Here is a 19,160-nt window from a genome sequence, read left to right as displayed (position 1 = left end):
GCCGACTGGAGGTTGGACAAGACGAGCTAGTTTTCCAAAGGCTTTGGAGCTGCAACTGTTTTCGTTTCTGTGGTAGCCCTGGTCAAACTGTTTGCAAAGCCATGGCAGCAAACTTGCTTGAAACGAAGGCGGCAGTGGCAGCGGCTGCTCACTGTCTCAAAGTCTCCAAAGGGGCTCGCTGTCGCCACCGCCTCTGAGGAGATTCACTGATCCCAGAAGCAGATCTCCACACTGTTAGCATAGCAGAAATTAGCATTCAGGGGCAGGATATTGTTAAAAAACGTTCAATATTGGTACTGATATGATACTGAAATCAAAACCAATTTGGCCGGTCCATATTCGATTCGATAAATTTACCTCATTTTCACACTTCTTCTTTTAAATCTCCTGTTGTTAAACCTTTCAACCATTACGTTATCATATATTTTTCTTGTAACTGTGTAACTGTGTTTTGAAAAGTGCTACATAAATTAAGCATATTATTATTATTTTATTAATATTATTATAATATAATTATTTGAAGTTTGATACCTAGCCATGTTTTTGGCCCTAATGTCTCTGATTACTTTAGTTTCCACTTAGAGATAATAGTTGGAAAAGCTTGATGTAAAAGTTAATCTAGAAAGCTTAATTAGATTTGATTCTTCTTCTATGGTCTTCTTCGTCTTTTGCTTGAGTCACATTTCTAATTCTCTACAAAAGAGGAAAAGTTATTGAGTTCAGTTATCTGAGTCTGACCGGCCACAGTTTTGAGAATAAGGCTGAAAATAACTTTAAACTAAAAACTGCTCCAGTAGAGTTGAGCAGTTTAACCACCGAAGAAGACAGAGTTAGTCATGAAGCTGTGGAACAATGTATTTGTGCGTTGTGTGTTTTTATTTTGTTACATTCAAATCTATTTGAAATAACCTCTTACACATGCACCATTGTCACTGCCTCCTGTACTTTGAAAACCACTGATTCCCAGTTTCCTGGAGGCTTCATACACTTTGTTTAAGTTGAAGTGTTGAGAGCTGAGGCAGAAATAATAGGAGCTGATGGAAATTTGCCACTGTAATAAACCAGCAGAGGGAAAGAAGGCCGTATCAGTCCAAACAGCCCCGCCAGACGCCAGACATCTGCTTCTGTATACCTTCTGCCCTTCATCTCCCCCCCACCCACCCCCCCACCCCTCACCCCACCCCCCCTCTTCTCTGCCCACTCCACGCCAGGCAAGAGGATTACCGTTAGGCCGAGTTCACAGACTGCTCATCCCTTCAGCCTTCATCACAGACGCAGCGCTGCTATCTGCAGCTGAGCAGCACATCCAGCTGTAAACACTCACAGACACTTCCTGAATGCCGTGGCACAGGGCCCATAATCCCCTCTGATTCCGACCAGGCCATAAGTCCTGCATTGTAGGTTTTTCTCACTCCAAGGAAGCTGGAACTGGGAAGGACCAGGGGGCAGAGGGGTCGTGTCAGTTACATCCTCAGTGAGGGAAGTGGTCCTGTTTAGCATATAGCACTGTAACAATAAAACAATAAAAACCACTTGGCAGTCCTGCATGGCAGCCGTGGTTCATTTGTCGGAACTGGGGCAGGGTTTGTGTTATTTAAGAACCAGTTTGGATGTGTGTGACCGAATTTGATTGGGCACCATTGTTCTCTGATTCTATTCTCATCCTGTCATCAGTCTGAGGTCCCAACCTATTTGCATCTGTCAATCAAAAGTTTGAAGTCCAGCTCACAAGTGAAGTGTCTGTCTCAAGCTGATAACTGCCTTTTGGTTATTATTTCAAAGATGAGTGTTTCATTTGTGTCCAGCCATCACTTTCTAATTACTTTTGTCTGTTGCACTTCTGCTCTCCCAGAAATGCATGCGGTTCAACCCGGATGCGACGGTCTGGGTTGCCAAGCAACGGATCCTGTGCACGCTTAATCAGAGCCTGAAAGACGTCCTCAACTATGGGCTTTTCCAGCCGGCCAGCAACGGGAGGGATGGCAAGTTCCTGGATGAAGAACGCATCCTTCGAGAGTACCCTCAGCCAATCAGCAAGGGTGTCCCGTCTTTGGAGGTAAACTGTCAGATTGTTATTCAAATTAGCAGGGATGGAATCTAATGTTTTAAACAGTTGATATTTGTTGTTACATAAAGTGAATAAGAAGACAGGAATATTTCAGTTCCAAGGTAAATCTGCTTTTACTTGGAGATGTAGGCGGAGTAATGTGGCAAATATTCAGTCTATTGATATATTTACTGTATTATATGATATAAATTAAATCAGTATTTTTGTTAAGTTTAAAGGTCCCATATTCTATATAGTGAGATTACCATCTTTTGTGATTATAAAGCAGGTCTAGGTTCTATATTAATACTGTGAAAGTATCAAAGCCTCAGTCCACAGAGAAATGCACAAAGCCTGTATTCAGAAACTGAGCCTTAAAACCAGCCGTCAGGACTTCTGGAACTTTGTGATGTCACAACAAAGAAGTCACTTCCCCTAAGTCCTGACCACCTGGACCCACCATCCAGCCTTGCAGGATTTGGTTTCTCTGAGTGTTTACCTGAAATCTATTATATTTTTATTTCATCAGTCAGAAAACAGTCAGCCAATCAGAAGAGAGGCTCAGAGCCTCTCCTCTGATTGGCTGACTGACCTGTTGTTACTCGAGCTCCAGAGAGAAGCCTGAGAGAGGAGATGTAAAACTACACTGAGATGGTTTTTGGTTCTTAAAACCACAAATATATCGTCTGATGGAGATCAACACTTGATTTAACAGAAGTTAAAATATGGGACCTTTAAAGTGACCCCCCCTTAAGTTTACAAGCTCAGTGGAAGATTCAGAGCCTGGAAAATGACCAAGTTGTCGAGTTGTGTTCTCTGCAAACAGAAAATCTATTTAAAAAGATGAATTATACAAATATGAACAATTCTGTAAAACCCTGCAGTGGAAATGTTTGTAGCCATGGAGCTGGTATTTTGGATTAATTACATTTATTAGTTTGAATCCCTAATTTTAGACTGTGCACACTGGCACCATGCATGTTGCCAGGGTGACATTATGCTTTGTTGTGGGGCTGTTTCTTTGAGTATTTGGTGTGTGTACTTTATTGGATTTATTGTGATTTCTTTCTATCTTGTCACATGACTTAAACGACAATTTTCCCATTTGACATTGCATTTGCTGAGTTGGGCCACATACGTACTTTTTTCTGAGGTTAAGATGAGCTTTCAGATTTATGTTTGTGATATATATTTGATTTATATTTTTTTGCAGGTTAATAAATTAAATTGCACATGGGTTTAATGTCCAAACTGATTCTGCTGTGTCAAGTTTTGGGAGTGATCAGTCTTCATTTAGAAACAGCTTCATTTCTTTTTTGATTATTTTCTTTATGATTTTCTTACATTAGTACAAGCACACACACGCATGCACGCACGCACGCACACACACACACACACACACACAAACACACACAATAAACACAATAGACAATACAATTACACAAGTTGACAAAGAGACAGGTGGATTCATATGCAGAACTCCCAATAGCAAGGTATCAACGGATAAACAGGCGAGACAGGAGACTGAAATAGCTTCATTTCTTTTAATGTGATTGGCTGTTAAACAACATTTCCTGACAGTTTCCAGTTTATATTGTTAATAAAATCCATCCCTACTGTTTGCTGCTACAGTTCAACAGGGGGTAGTAAACTCTGTTAAATAAAGACCTGTTAAAGTAAAGTGTTACTGAAATGATCCACCTGAAAATTGAAAATATCGACAAAGAAAATGTAATCACTTCTCTATAATAAACACCTTTCAGAGAAAACACATGATGTAATTTCAAATTTCCTACAGTCCACTAGTAAAGAAACTATGAAAGAAATGAAATGTGCTGTTAATAAAGAGAAGGCATCTTAGGCTTGATCCCCTGGTGATCCTCCTTCCAGAGGAACAATTGCTTCAAGGTGCATGAACAGGTTCGAAGCAAACAGCTTCTGACAGTGAGAGTTTTGATCAATAGGTTATCAGGTCCCAGATGTGTACTGTTATTGGAACAGGGATTTACCACAAGTCTTGTTAGATCTTTTGTTTTGCTCCAGACATTTTCTCTTTTTTTTAAAATAATTTCTCTTTCACTCGACAGTTCCGCTACAAGAGCAGAGTCTACAGGCAGCCCAACGTGGACGAGAAACAGATCGCCAAACTTCACACGAAGGTACGAATTCTGCCATGAATAACAGTAAATCATACGTATATATATATTCATATAAAACCTCTTTTTGTGGCTCTGAAAAGCACAGTAGCTCCCAAACTGAGACATTATCACAGTGCAATCAATATGCAAATATGGCAATCACCTCGACATGTTTATTCCAACTTGATTTTGGCACTCAAACAAACAGCGTGCATCATTTCCTGTGTGTGCATCAAATTATCACACTTTGAATGCAAACTGTTGAATAGATGTTTTAAAAAAAAACGTGTTAAAAACAATCTGTAGAACTGGGAGGATGGAACACATTGTTTGCTGTGCAGCAGAGGATTTTCTTCCTGGAGCGACCTCCCCTGACACTGAGTGGTTAGAGGAGCAAAGAAAAGCTTTCAGGAGCTGGATGAAGGAAGCTGAATCACTCTTTTGTCATCGCTCAGCTATGCACTCGGTTCTTAAACAGTGGGAAACATTGGCAGCATGAGACGAGTTAGCAGGAGAGCTAGCATGAGCAGCTCCCGCCTTGGTCTGACGGCAGACCGGCCTCGGCGTGAAAGCAGCACAACGATCGACTGTTTCACACCAAAGGTGCTGCCAAAATAAAATGATAATAATGAGCTCTCATGGATTAAAATGATCTGTTTGTGGATGTTTGTTTTAACTCTTGGCAGCTTGAACTGTATGACAAGAGGAGGAGGGTGAAAAACACAGCCAGCGTACAGCGTTTGCTGACCTGTCATGTGGAGCTTTTCTCTTCCTCTGTGGTGCTTGAGGAGAATCTCTAAGTTTGGATGCTGCTCAGAGGGAGTCTCGTTTTTTTCCCCCCTGCCAGCTCAACAACAGGCCCCTCCCTTGCTCCGTTTCCGTCCCTCCCACATGAATCGAAGTAAAAAATCTCTCCAGTAAATTGAAGATTTTCAGCCGTTGCGTATGGCTAGCTCTGGGCTGCTGTCCCATAGCTACTGTAATCCTGCAGCCAGAGTATAAGTGTCTCTGGCAGCTCTCTGTTACTGGCACACTGGGAAACTGTCTGACAGCTGCTCTGATTCTACAGGCCAGGATGGGCGACCAGAGAGGAGGGAGACTGAAAAATAAAAAAGGCAAAAAAAAGAAAAAAACATGTTTTATAAATGAGCAGGGAGATGAATCCACATGCAAACACTTAAAACACTCAAACGTTATTATCCAGAAAATACGGCTCCTCTATAACACACATTGATTTCTAATGTGGAGTCGATTCTTGGCCTGACTCAACTTTTCGGAGCTAATCCTGTTTGCCATGCAGTCTGGTGCTCTGTGGTTGGCTGAGGCTCCCACTGAGACAGCCAATCAACCGCCAGCCTCCCAACCTGTTCAGGAGGGAGAGAGAGGGAGAGAGAGAGAGGGGGGAGAGAGAGGGCACCATCCTCCAGACTCTGATTCACCAGGCCTACAGACAAACACGCTCACATATACAGACACACACACACACACACACACACACAGGGGACACATCAGCTACATTAAATAAAACATTGCATGAAAACATGGGGCCATGTGCGTGAACCCTTGACATTTCCAGATATTGAACTGGTGGTGACTCATCATGGCTGATCTCTAAACAGCAGTTCTCTGTATCTGCGGTCAGACCTGCTTGGTTTCACTCAGTCAGTTCACATCATGTTTAGACTTCAACAGACTGTCACCATCACCGTCACCAAATGAAATGATCGTCAGAGTTTAGCTTTGAAACCAGTGAGCAGTTAATAAAATAGTAAAGCTGATAAATCTAATAATTAATGTGGTGTGAGGATATTTTAAGAGGCAACTAAAAAAATCTAAATCTCTGGGCAGATTCACAGGAACTGAACTGATTCAGGCATTTTCTGATGGATCGGTATGAAGAGCCAGATCCAGTGTCAGTCTGACATCGTGTTGATGTTAGCTATTTTCAGGTTTTGTTATTTTGTCCTAATTTTAGTGACAGACAAATATTTAGGCTGCAATTCACAAGTTAAGAAACTGATATAACTGTTTAGAGCTGAAAAAAGCCATTCAGCAGGGATGTCCCGAGCGGATGTGCAGGATCGGGATAGAGCCCGATCCTATATATTATGTGTAGCTATTGGCAAAATGAAGCCCGATCCATTTTTGATTATTTGTCTTTTTATGAGGGCTAGCTCTCAAAGATGCTCTAAATTAGCACTGAGCTAAACATATAATAAGATATTATGCTGTGCTTTGTCTGATAGGTTTAAGCAATATCCAAAATGTAATATCCCAATGCAATGCACCCCAAATATTGCAATATATATATATTTATTTTATAATATATGATTATATTATTGTAAACAATGCTGCAACTAAACAGCAGTTCAAAGTTTTAGTTCTCATATGCCAAAGTGTACAATGTACAACAACCCTTATATTATTTCCAATATTATGAAAAATATAATATATATATAGGAAAATATTGTGATATTCAATATTATTGATTATTGCCCCAAGCCACTGTGAAGTGGCAGTTTCTCCTACATGCTCGGAAAGTGGAGAGTGAGGGTGGGGGTGTTAAGTTTCGTCTAAACTAAATCCTACACACTGGTCCTTTAACTTGGATCAGGATCAGGATCAGGGCATCCCTACCTTTTAGTCTACCCCACCCTGCCTTTGTTCTCCTGCTCATTTATTGTTGCTCCTTTCCTCCCAATCCATTCTTTTATTGCTGCCCATTGTCTTTATCTTCTTCTGCTATCTCATTCTTCTTTCCTCATTCTCTCCTCTCCTTCAGGGAGCTGCTCTCTTATCTATTTTTATCATGCGGCCTGGAAAGAAAGCAGACAGGAGCAGAACAGAAAGGAGCCATTTCACTCCACACAATCACCACAGTTTGAATCCTGCCATCTCCCCTCCCGCTTCCTGATTTCAGTAGCCTTTTATTCTGCCACATTTTCCTCCGTCTTTAACAGCCAGTCTCCCTCAGTTTCACACTGTTTTCCTAACGCTTCCACTTTTCACCCTCGGTTATTTTTGACCCTCGACACCGTCTTAGCTTCCATTTTAGTCTTTTTGCAGCTCTGAACCTCTATCCTCTCTTCTTCTCTCCTACACCTACCTCCATTTGTTCTTTCTTCTTTTACTGTAAAAGCTCTCTCTCCCTTTCTGTGGTTGCGCAGGCCAATCTGAGGAAGTTCATGGACCTCATCCAGCATAATCAGGTGGACAAAGTGGCTAAGATGTTGGAGAGAGGCTTCGATCCCAACTACCATGACAGTGAGACTGGTGGTAAGGCTGCATCCTGCACACAAGCACCAAACACTTTAAAAACACAAAGACTCCAAAGCAGGAATCTGCATCTGCAGAGGTGGAGACACAGGTGTTCATATGACCATTGATAATCCCAATTTATGCCATGTGCTTGGTCCAGGTACAGTCACTCTAAAGGTAATATTCACATTGTGGCCACTACCTTCTTCCTCAACAGGCGTAGACTTTCAGGGTAGATTCAGGTGTAGAATTAATGTTTAGTTTGTAGGTTCAGGGAGGAAGAGATGAGCGGGGGTCATCTCCAGAGATGAGGCAGCAATTAGTTGTTCAAATCTCTTGTTAAAGGATCAGTTCTCTTCAAGGAGTCGATATTTTGGACCAGATATGACAAACACATAGAAAACCTACATGAAGTCAATGTGCATACTTTTTTTTTTTTTTTTTTTTAAAGGTCCCATATTTGATATGGGGCAACACAGTGGATCAGACCGTTTATATACAGGTGAGGTTTAAACATGATCACTGGATGAGGTGCGTCTGTGAATGAACCACCCAGAATCTGTTATCAAGGTGCTGCACAACAAACAATAATCAATACAAATTACAATAAAAACACCTGAGAATAATTTCATGACCTATATACATTATTTCACAAACAGAGGAATGATAATTATAGAAACCATCCATGATTAGAAATGTCCAAAAATATAGAAGGTGAATATAAGACTCAAAACTAACCAAACTCGTGATAAAGGTTTGTTTATATACACGTATAAAGTGCTGAGGCAGAGAATTTAAATCTTTATGACTCTGTTTACCCAACTAGTTCAGATACTCAAGAGAATAAATGAAATGATGAGATAAAATTTATCAACCACGATGAAACAACATTTCAGTACATCTAAAGAATCTAAATGTAGTGAGGACAGATGGCTCGCAAAAAATTCACATCAAGAGCTACATGTCCACATTCACTAATTTGAACCTTTACAGAAATGGAAAAGATTATTCGAGAAGAACCATTCACTTGTATTGAACTGTGGTGGCAGCAGGCAGGTATCTGACAACGTGAGCACATGAAAATGTAAAGGTGAGGAAAAGGCTGTACCCGGCAGCTGCAGTGGTGCCAAATGTAAAACAGCCTGTTAAATACCACTGATGTTTAAAGAGGGGCCACACAGCTACTGCAGTGGAGAGGAGTGTGTTGCCCTCTGGCAGCAGTGAAGGATTATGTCGCTGAGTGTCTTCCAGGTGTGAACATGTCAGTAGTGTTCCTGAGAGGAGGGTGTGTGTTCAGGGCATCCTGAGTAAACACAGTTATTGTAGCTCTGTGTTTTTACACACAGTCACAGTGAGAGGGCAGCCAGAGCCCGGAGTAATGAGCTGTGATCTAATGTCAATGTGTTCTCAACACAGCTCACAAATGTCCCATAAACGCAACGTGAGCAGGTGTTTCATGTTCACCAGGCTGAGATAACAGTTCTAGTTCCCAGTCAGGCAGAGAGTCTGTGTAAGGGGTAGAATAATAATATATCATCTCCAAACATGCTCATCCACTCACTCGTACACTGGACTTAATTTGCTGTGGGGCTCATGACTGTGGTTAACATCACCCTGTGTCGGCAGGTAACGGGAAAGAAGTCCATAGAGAGGAGCACAAGCATCTTTCCTGCAGCAATAAAAAAACAAACACCGTGTCGTGATTGAGTTTGCTGCCTCACCAACTTGTGAAATCTACGGTGGCCCTGAAGGTCAAAACACAACAACAATTCACAAAACAAAACGACATGTCAGGTTACGGAAAGGGCGGGACAACAGCTCTTGTTTGTGATTGGACAGAGTCCCTGTCGACAGTTGCATGTCATTTCCTGTTTCTTCTACTTACTCTCAACAGTGTTTCTGAAGGAAAGGAGAATGAAATTATAGAGGGATATTTTAACAAAGGACATAGATATAATGTAATTCTTGATACGCTGTCAACATTGTGACATTAAAATGACGGGGAGGCTACTCAGTTAGCTTCTGATTCAGCAATTAAGGGAGAAGTGAATGGAAACGTAACTTACTCAGCTGAGTGACCGATCCTCCCTTTATGCACCTCTTACTGTTATGAACGTGTTTTGTTGTAACAAGAGGTGTTGTCCCTAATCTGAATTGTTGTTTTGTTTTCTGAATTGTTGTTTTGTTTTGACCTTCAGGGCCACCGTAGAAATCAGTACAATCAATCAATTTACTTTTACAATCCGAATCATAATACTTTTTTGATCCCCAGGGAGAAATAGGTTATGTTAAAGTTGCTCTTTCAAGAATGGAAATGTAACAGCAAAGAATAGAGAATAAGAAATAAGATTAAAAAGATAAAATGATACAGATAAAATAAAAACTAATAATATGTCCTTAACTATGATATATAAATAAAAAATAGAAATACGTAAGATAAATATGTAAGGATATGTGCTACTACTATTGAAAGGTGATAGTTAAAATAGACAGTATAAATATAAATGCAACAGCATGTGGTGTAATTGCACAGTTTAAAATTACATTTGTCAAAACAACAGTAGAATAATTGCACTTGGTGTCTCACAGAGAATAAAATTATTAAAGTGTTGCATTCATTCGTACAATTATGTCAGAATATAAGTATAAATAAATAAATTATGGAGTAATATCTGCTGACCGGGGTGAAATAAGTCTACTGACTGAGCGTCTGACACTAAGGGACAAGTTGAAAAATGTGATGGCCACGGGCAGGAATGACTTCCTGTGGTGCTCAGTGGTGGAATTAGACTTTCAAACTGTCAGAAACCGCATCTGGACGTTGTTGAAAAGCATTTTGGGAGATAAGTAAAAGAAACAGAGATAGATATTTAAAAAAAAATGTAAAACCTATGGCAGCTAGGTGTGTAGCCTCCAAGGATAGACCTTAGGCTGACGTACACCATCTCAAATATGTAACTACACATCAGTGCTACAGCCAGTGTTTGAACTCTGGGTGTGATTTGGACCCCCTAAAAAAAAGTAAAAAAGGTTTATTACCTGGAATTTTAAATATTATAATATATTCCCATGTTCATTCTTGGAATAATCTTGTTATAGGATTTCAGATACAGCAGTTTCAGTAATGAGACACTGAGATATAATGATATCGGATGTAACTCCAGTCCTGCTCTGGATTACAGACTAAATAAAAGAATGTGAAAGCTGTGGGGAATATGAAGTATGATAGGGCTCGGTAGATACCCATGAATTCAGGCTGACTTCAGTCTGCAGGAGCAAAATGTTTTAAACCCACCTTTCAAAAGGTGGTAATACACAAAATATTTTGACTGGAATATCACTTTAATTATGATTTTCCTCTGATCAGTCATATTAGCTTTTGGATGAGTGTCCAGCTCGGTGCGAATGGGCGTCAGAGATCTGTAGCACTGACAGGAAATTCTCAAGGCTTTCAGTAAAAAACTGCAGGGAGGAGGAGCAGGGAGGTGGCTTAAGCTGCCTGTGTTCCTGTGGCTGTGGAAGCCAAACCAGGCTCAGCTGCACTCACACATGGGGACACTAATAAGCCAGCGAGGACTCGCAGAGAGAGCTCTGTGAGGAAGAAAAGCTCGCCACTTTATCTTTGAAAAGAACAAAAGAAAGTCTGAAGAGGGCCCTTTAGTGTGGCACTGTTTTCCTGGCGGCGCTGGGAGGAGGGATTACCCCCACGGAGTTCGTAGCTGTGGACTTTTCAGTCAACAGCCCGTGTTTAGAAAGCTCATTACAATCATTGAGCTCCTGACCTGAGTATTAACAGTGGCAATTATGTTTATTTACAACTGTTTAATGAATATGTCAAGGGTAACTCAGCTTTAACAAAAGCCAGTGAGTGGACAGAGATTGGCTCGAAAAAAAAAAAAAACTGTTCTATTGAGGGAGATAAAGAGTTATAAGGAGAGGGTTATTAAGCAGAGAATTGAGGTTATCCTAATGGGCTTTGAGAGCTATTGTTCAGTGAACGCCTTATTGCTGAGGGGGAGAGACTTTCTGTGGATTAGGACTTGTTGCTCAGGTGAAGCTCGGTGTGTGACCAGTAAGATAAAATAAAAACACTTCTCTTCTTCCTGCTGCACAGCACAGGTAGGAAGGAAGGAGACTTTCACATTAAACATTTTTACAACAATGAAAAAAAAAAAAGAAGAAGGTGAATATACAAACATACCACTTGAATACATCATGCAAGAGCTGGAGGAGGCTGATGAATTTAATTAATTCACATTGTACTGATAAGAACACACAGTTTATGCTTTATATATTCCATGACACCATCTGCCTGAGACGTTCCCTGATCACTGATCCACTCATGGCAGGTGATACAAGCTCAGGAGGAAAATCTTCATCGTGACGTGCAAGCTGCGGAAAAACAAGTAAACCATCTGTGAAGGAGCAAAGTTGCATCGGTTTGCTCTAAGTTGGTGTAACATAACAGAGTTGTTAACCTCATATGAGCCAGTACGCGGCCTCAGATCCACGGACAGGGCCCTTCTGGCCGTACAAAGTCGAGGCTTCAATCTAAAGGTGGAACTTTGGAACAACCGGTTGATTGTCAAAGCATTTTGTGGACTCGTTGTTTAAAGGTGCTATATAAATATATAAATAAAGTTATATTATATTATTATTATAACATTAGCATGTCTGATGTGTTATTATGAAGATGTCTGATAATTTATTTATCCATAGCCGAGCTCTGGATAAGTTATATTTTTATTTTCCAACTCATTCGATCTTCACCAACGATGATTCAGGCGTTGGATTTAAACCCTGTAGGTCTCCTGACACGCCCCTTTATACAGACCAGAACCGCCCCTTTTACTCCCATAGACATGACTCACCATGAAGCATCTTGTTCTGCCATGTAAAGTCTTGGTGTGTCTAGGTGTCTGTGGCAGCTTGACAACAAGTAAGGGTGCATCAAAGGGTCAAAATAGTAGCAGCCAAAGATTCTAGAGCGTAACGCTCTAGAATTGTTGGTAACAGCAGCAGTGACGGTGTAAAATAAAGAATCTTTGGCGACATGCGATTAACATGATTAAAAAAAAAACAAAAAACCTTTAACGCTGACAGCCCTAATTATCATTAATCATTCGTGGACATTTATGCAGGCCTCAGCTCTCCATTAACGTCCAACAGTTCATTTGCGCATCGTTTTTTCGCCTCTGTGCTTTCGAACATTTTTCCTCCTTAATGAATCGGCGTCACTTTACCCAACATCCACTGGCACAACAGTACACTGTTGAAAAAAAAAAAAAAGAGTATATAGTAGATGAGTGAAATGGGGACACATCAGTTGTCCCAGTGTCTTGTTTTGATGACCCCATTTAGACTGAAATATTCAGTGATGTCTTATTCACCTCAAACTCTAATTAGTTGTGACAGACGATTGACCTGCTTCTCTCGGCCTCCTTCACATCGGTGCAGAATGGTAAAGTAATAACAACCTGACCAGAGACGGGAAGATAAAATAGAGCAAATGGTGACAAAGGCAGTTAAATAAATCAGACATCATTCATGCTAATGCAGGCTACAGCCTCCTCTTCCTCTTTAACCTTCCTCACATTCACTTGATTTTTTATTTTTTTTTAATTAATGTTTTTATTCATTTGACAGGCAAAAGTACAAACAATGAGAAATAAGGATTTTTTCCTTTTTCAAAAACAACCACGTATTCCCTCCCACCCCAACCCCTCCCAGTCCTACAAAATTTAGTTACAGATTATTAACACACATCCTTCCTTCTTACTGTAAACAGACAAGCGACTACATTAGTACACAGAGAGAATAAAGATAAATAAATAAAAAATAACAAAGATATAACAAAAAAAAAAACCCAACAACTACTGAGAAGTAGTATTTTCTCATTTGTCCTGTAGTGTCTTTAATTTAGCTATGTAACTAATCATGCAGCCCCATACTGAATCAAATTTACCAGGTGTCCCCCTCAGATTGTATTTAATTTTCTCCAGGTCTAAGTACAGCATGAGGTCCTTAAGCCACAGGGAAGCTTTGGGAGCAGCTGGTGACTTCCATTCCAACAAAATTCTTCTACGTGCTAATAAAGAGCAAAGGCAACACAATCTTTAACCTTTTTCCTAATTGTTTGACGGTCTGATAATACTCCAAAAATAGCCAATTCTGGACAAGGCATCAATTTCATATTTAGTGCATCTGCAAGATGTTTAACAACAGCCGTCCAGTAAGCTTGCAGACAGGGACAGGACCAAAACATGTGGGTCATCTATTGCATGTGTCCGTGATATTGGGATAAAGTTTGGAGAGTTTGGAATTGGTAAAATAGATACGATGGACAACCTTAAATTGTATCAGCCTGGAGCAAGATGTACTGTTATTTACACGAATTAATGCTGAGTCCCAGTCCCCGTCATCGATAACCCTGCCAAGTCCTTGTTCCCAATCTTTCTTAATTTTATCAAGAGATGTCTCTTTGAGATGGGATATTAAGGTGTACATTTTTGAAATAAGGCCTTTCTGATTTGTGGGAATGTCCCAAATTGAGTCAATTACTGAGTTAGGTGGAATATTGGGGAAACAGGAACTGTTTGATTTAACAAAGTCACAAATCTGGAAATATCAGAATAGGTGAGACTTGGGAAGGTTAAATTTATCATATAATTTGCTGAAGCTGGCGAAGACATTATTAATATAAAGATCACTTAGCCTGACAAGGCCTGAACTCTGCCATAGAGAAAAGGCGTTATCAATGCTGGGGGGGAGGAAAAGATGATTATTATGTATGGGGCTGTAATTTGACAATCCTTTGAGTCCAAAAGAACATCTACATTGGAACCAATTTTTGAGGGTGGAGACAACAATTGGGTTACATGTGTATTGGGATGACTGAAAGGGCAGTTTTGATGTAAGTAGAGCTAGGAGTGACGTAGAACAGGAATTAGCTTCCAGTTTACACCAGTTTAATTCAGATTCACAAATCCAGAGTCATTTTGCTTATGTTAGCTGCCCAATAGTAGAGTCTTAGGTCAGGGAGTGACAAACCACCAACAGACTTATGCCTTTGTAAAAACTCTCTCCTTATCCTGGCGGTCTTGCCTTTCCATATAAAAGATGAGATTAGCTTATTTATAGCACAAAAGAAGGAAATGGGTAAAAAGATTGGCAAGCATTGAAAGATACCGAAAACGTGGAAGCATGTTCATTTTGATGCAGTTTACCCTGCCTGCTATAGTTATATGCAAATTACACCATCTTTCCTGATCTGATTTAAGGTTGTCGATTAGGGGTGGAAAGTTGTTCTTGTAGAGATCTGACATCTTACGGCAGAAATGCACACCTAAATATTTGAAGCTGTTTTTAGACTCTTTAAATGGGAGATCCAAGATATGTACTCAATGCAGAACCTCTTTAAGACCTCCAACAGATAACTCCACTCCACCCTATCGAAAGCCTTCTCTGCATCCAAGGAGACCACCACTTCTGGTGTCTCCCCGGATGTAGGCGAAAAAAGAATGTCGAGGAGGCGGCGGACGTTGGAGAAGGAGTGTCGGTTTTTCATAAACCTGGTTTGGTCAGGTGAAATGATGCTTGGCATAATCAATTCAAGTCGTAAGGCCAGTGCTTTAGCTAAAATCTTGTAGTCAGCATTTAAAAGGGAGATGGGAAGGTAAGCACTACAATCAGAATCTTCTTTACCCGGCTTTAGTAATAAGGTTATTGATGCCTCGGTGAGAGTTTGAGGCAGGGCTCCCTGGTCCAGAGAGTCGTTGAACATGTCTAAAAGGAGAGGGATTAATTTATCAGCAAATTAAAAAAAAACTCTACAGGGTAACCGTCTGGGCCAGGGGCCCTGCCACTTTGCATTAGTTTAATTGAGTTTGCTATTTCACAAAATTCTAAGGGTCGATCCATTTCGCTCTTCTGAGTAGAAGATATGGGTGGGAAATTTAGGTTATCCAGAAAACTCATCATGTTTGTTTTGTCATTTGGGGATTGTGAAGTATATAGTTCAGAGTAAAGAGTTATAAAGTTTTCGTTTATGGCAGATGGCATTACTGTAAGTTCACCTGAAGGGGTTCTAATCTGTTTAATTTGCTGGGATACTGATTGGCTTTTTATTTGGCGTGACAGATGCCGTCCTGCCTTCTCACCGTGCTCATAAAGAAATCCACGTGATCGCAAGAGTAATTTTTCAGTTTCTTGAGGTCACAGCAAGTTATAATCTATTTGAAAGTTTTGTCTCTCCTTGTCCAATTCTCGCAGAATAAGATATAATCTCTCCTCGGACTACCACCTTTAATGTCTCCCACAGTAGAGATGGGGATATGAGATTAGACTTGTTGGTAATAAGAAAATCATCAATTACTTTGGAGATTGTATGGCAAAAGTCATCATCGTTTAGCAATGTGCAATTCAACCTCCAAGGAGGGCGTGTCTTTTGTAAAAGTGTAAACGAAAGGTCGAGTAGCAATGGAGCATGGTCAGATACCACTATCGTTGAATATTCTATGTTATCGACAGCAGGAAGAAAATAATTATCAATGTAAAAGTAATCAATTCATGAGAATGTTTTATGAACCTGAGAGTAAAAGGAAAATTGTTTTTTATCAGGACAGAGAAAGAGCCATGGATCCACACCTCCTATTTGATCCATAAACAAAGAAATTGCTTTGGCAATTTTGGAGGGAGAATCCTGCCGTGGGGAGGATTTGTCTAACAAAGGGTTTATTGTACAGTTACAGCCCCCTAAGATTAAGTGGTGGGAAGTTAAGTCTGGTAAAAGTGAGGTTACTTTCCTAATAAATGCCTCATCGTCCCAATTGGGTGCATAGAGATTAACTAGAACAACAGGTACATTAATAAGGGAGCCAGAGACTATGACAAACCGGCTTTGGTGGTCAGCTATAACGTTTGTTGGGTAAAACTGTATTTTTTTATGTATCAGAATCGCCGTACCCCTTGCTTTGCTACTAAAATTGGAGTGGAAACTTTGGCCGACCCATGAAGCCTTTAACCTATGATGATCCTTAGCTATCAAATGCGTCTCCTGTAAGAAAGCAATTTCTGTTTTAAGATGTTTTAAGTGGGAAAATACCTTTTCACTGGGCCATTGATCCCTTTAACATTCCAAGAGACAAATCTCAGACAAGATACCCCTTTTTTTGTAGTATTAGCCATAATCAAACTTCTAAGTATATGGTAGGAAAAAGCACTGCTTTGTAGAAGGACGTAGTGTTACAGACGTACAGACAAAAACAGAAATAAAAGCAAACCTGTAGGATCTACCACCCCAGTACCCCAAAACAAAACCCCCTAGAACAGGGAACAAATAAACACATCTATCCCTCCCTAAGCTTGTCCTAACAACGAGAACTAGCAGCAGGACTCCATAAACTCTGTTGCTTCCATGTGACATAAATCTGTGAACTAAACACTCACTGAGCAAGTAGGGCTCCTATATCTGCAAATGTGTCTACAATGTACAATAGGCGCAAAATAAGAGGATATAGCTGGGGGCAGCAGTACACCCATATCAGCATTCAAGTTACAAAGGAATAAACTAAGTAGTCCCTTGTAATTACATCTTGTCCATATCAAACAAGAAAAAATAAGAAAATACAAATGTTAACTTCGAATAAAAAAGTTAGTCGGATAATAACTTTAAGGAGGAAAAAAGAGAGGAAAAGAAAAGATATATATATGTATGTATCTCAATGAGTCAGCTGGTTGATATGTTAGTGCCAGTGCCACACCATGTTATTCGGATGAATAATAGCTTGGATATACAGTGATGTACAGTGTCTTTCTGGCGCATCTGTTCCGTACCTGAACTCTTTACAGACCTCCAGACTTTACCTGCTCTGGGTCCAGATATAGCCGGGTCCTCCACAAGTCCACTTCCCGGTGTAAAGAGCCTGGGCTTCTTGAGGAGAGGCACGAGGCCTGGAGACGGGCAGCAGGAGTTTTATTCCTCTCAGGTGAAGAGGGCGCTGGATGGCGTTGAATGCAGCCCGCTCTTCAGCCGGAGCAGCGCTGATACCCGGACACCCGCAGCTCGGAGCCGCGGCAGTCCGTCATGTGTTGTCTGAGCCACCGGAGGACTCTTCCTCTCTCTTGAAGCGCCGGCATCACCCGGTCTGGGGCCGAGGGAGCGGTGAGCTCCGTGTCTCTCCGGGGGCGGGCTGCTGAAAACATCGGGGCCCGTCACCGCCATCAGCGGGTTGGACACAAACTTCTTCGGGTCTTGGTCCTTCTCGCTTCCCTCGGGTATGTTGATAATCCGCCAGTTCGAGCGCCTGGCTCGGTTCTCCAGCCTGTAAGGTCTCAACATGAGCTTCCATCTCTGCGACGTCCTCGAGGTTTGTTGTTGAATGAAGCCACCTGCTGCAGGGACTCGGCTGCTTGTGGGATCAGGACAGCCATGGCAGTTCGGAAGCCATCACGTTGAATAGAGCTTCTGGGTCGGAGTGGCCTCGGTCGGCGGCGCTTCCGCCCCCCGGGTCAGGAAGCTCTGGAGCGGCAGCGGCCATGCTAGCTAGCTTAGCTGAAGTGCTAGCTGCTGGAGTTGTTACTGAGGGTTGAGGTTCAGTGTCAGGTGCTCTTTCCCACATAGAAACTGGGCAATGCGTGAATCAGCTCCAGTTAAATTGGTAGACTTGAACAGCAGATGGGAAGTTCGGCTGCAGCTTCCCGCTCGCCCTCATCAAACCGGAAGTTCTCACAGTCACTTGATTTTTATTCCAGCTCGGGTCAGCGCAGTGTCCTTTAAAAACCCACTGAACTACAGTGAGGAGAGTAAAACGGAGTCTCCAGTGTGTTCCCTCTAATTTCCCATGTGTCTGGGCACACACAGGCTCCCTGAGCACACTGAGGACCACTGAGAGACACGCACACCTGATCAACACCTGATCGACACCTGATCGACACCTGGGATCACAGCAAGTTACATGGCTTATTAAAAGAATCAAATTACAGCAGCAATTTCCGTTCGTTTACTTTTAATGTCAGTGATTTGGCCCACTGAAAATGAAACGCACTGTTGTTAGCTCGCTAACTTGCACGGCGCCATGGATGTGTTATCAGACCTGGATGACGGATCTAAAAATGGCGCCATTCAGTTCAATACAAGCTGCTCGTCTGGCGCATACGCCGAACAAGTTTCTGGCTTCCGGGTTACTTCCGCGTTATGCGGCCCATAGAGACTGCGCAGTAGTGTCTCTCCCATCATGCCTTTGGGCAATGAGAACGAGCGAAAAACGTTCTCGATCTGTTGCTGCGCGTTCACGAGAGCTCTGCTGGCGGCCTGATGTTGAACAGATGTTGAACACAGGACCGGCCCGGGGCCTGAAACACGGATTATACAGCAACAACATTCAGCCTGAAGCTTCAGAGCCGGAAGTCACATTAAAATCAACATTTTAAAAAAATCACAACCAGGCAAAAATATTAAGTTAAATAGTCTTTTAGGCAATTTTAAGATATTGATGCTGACTGTGACAGAAAACTACAACTCATCAGATGAAGTTATCACGTTTACTTTCTGTCATTGAGCAGCAGATTTATACGACATGCCTTCTTTAAAAAAACAAAAAAGCAAACTGAGCTCACACGTGGGGAGGTAGAGGCGGTGATGAGGCCGGTTCCTCCCTCAGGGACAGAGAGGGGCCGCGGGCTGCAGCGGCTCAGGCCCCCGCTGCTGACCCGGAGGA

General features: G+C 41.5%; 1 protein-coding gene and 1 long non-coding RNA gene across 5 annotated transcripts in view; one reads left to right on the top strand and one right to left on the bottom strand.

Annotated features, from left to right (window-relative positions):
* The window catches only part of LOC139628273 (SH3 and multiple ankyrin repeat domains protein 2-like), a 187,738-nt gene that overhangs the window by 61,501 nt on the left and 107,077 nt on the right, over window positions 1-19,160 (top strand). For all 4 annotated transcript variants that reach the window (XM_071489787.1, XM_071489789.1, XM_071489786.1 and 1 more), the window contains 3 exons: window positions 1,853-2,056; window positions 4,135-4,206; window positions 7,353-7,461. In XM_071489787.1, the coding sequence (XP_071345888.1) occupies window positions 1,853-2,056; window positions 4,135-4,206; window positions 7,353-7,461 (385 nt within the window). The remainder of the gene's footprint in view (window positions 1-1,852; window positions 2,057-4,134; window positions 4,207-7,352; window positions 7,462-19,160) is intronic.
* Window positions 2,587-10,819, bottom strand: LOC139628283 (uncharacterized). The gene is made up of 3 exons (XR_011692736.1): window positions 7,292-10,819; window positions 5,456-7,001; window positions 2,587-5,284 (listed from the first exon to the last, which is right to left on the bottom strand). It is a non-coding gene; the product is annotated as an uncharacterized lncRNA (long non-coding RNA).

The sequence above is a fragment of the Trachinotus anak genome, unplaced genomic scaffold, assembly GCF_046630095.1.
Source record: "Trachinotus anak isolate AG129_WGS33_773 ecotype Australia unplaced genomic scaffold, CSIRO_AGI_Tana_v1 ptg000011l, whole genome shotgun sequence".
NCBI lineage: Eukaryota > Metazoa > Chordata > Actinopteri > Carangiformes > Carangidae > Trachinotus > Trachinotus anak.
This window is presented reverse-complemented; position numbering and strand designations above follow the sequence as displayed.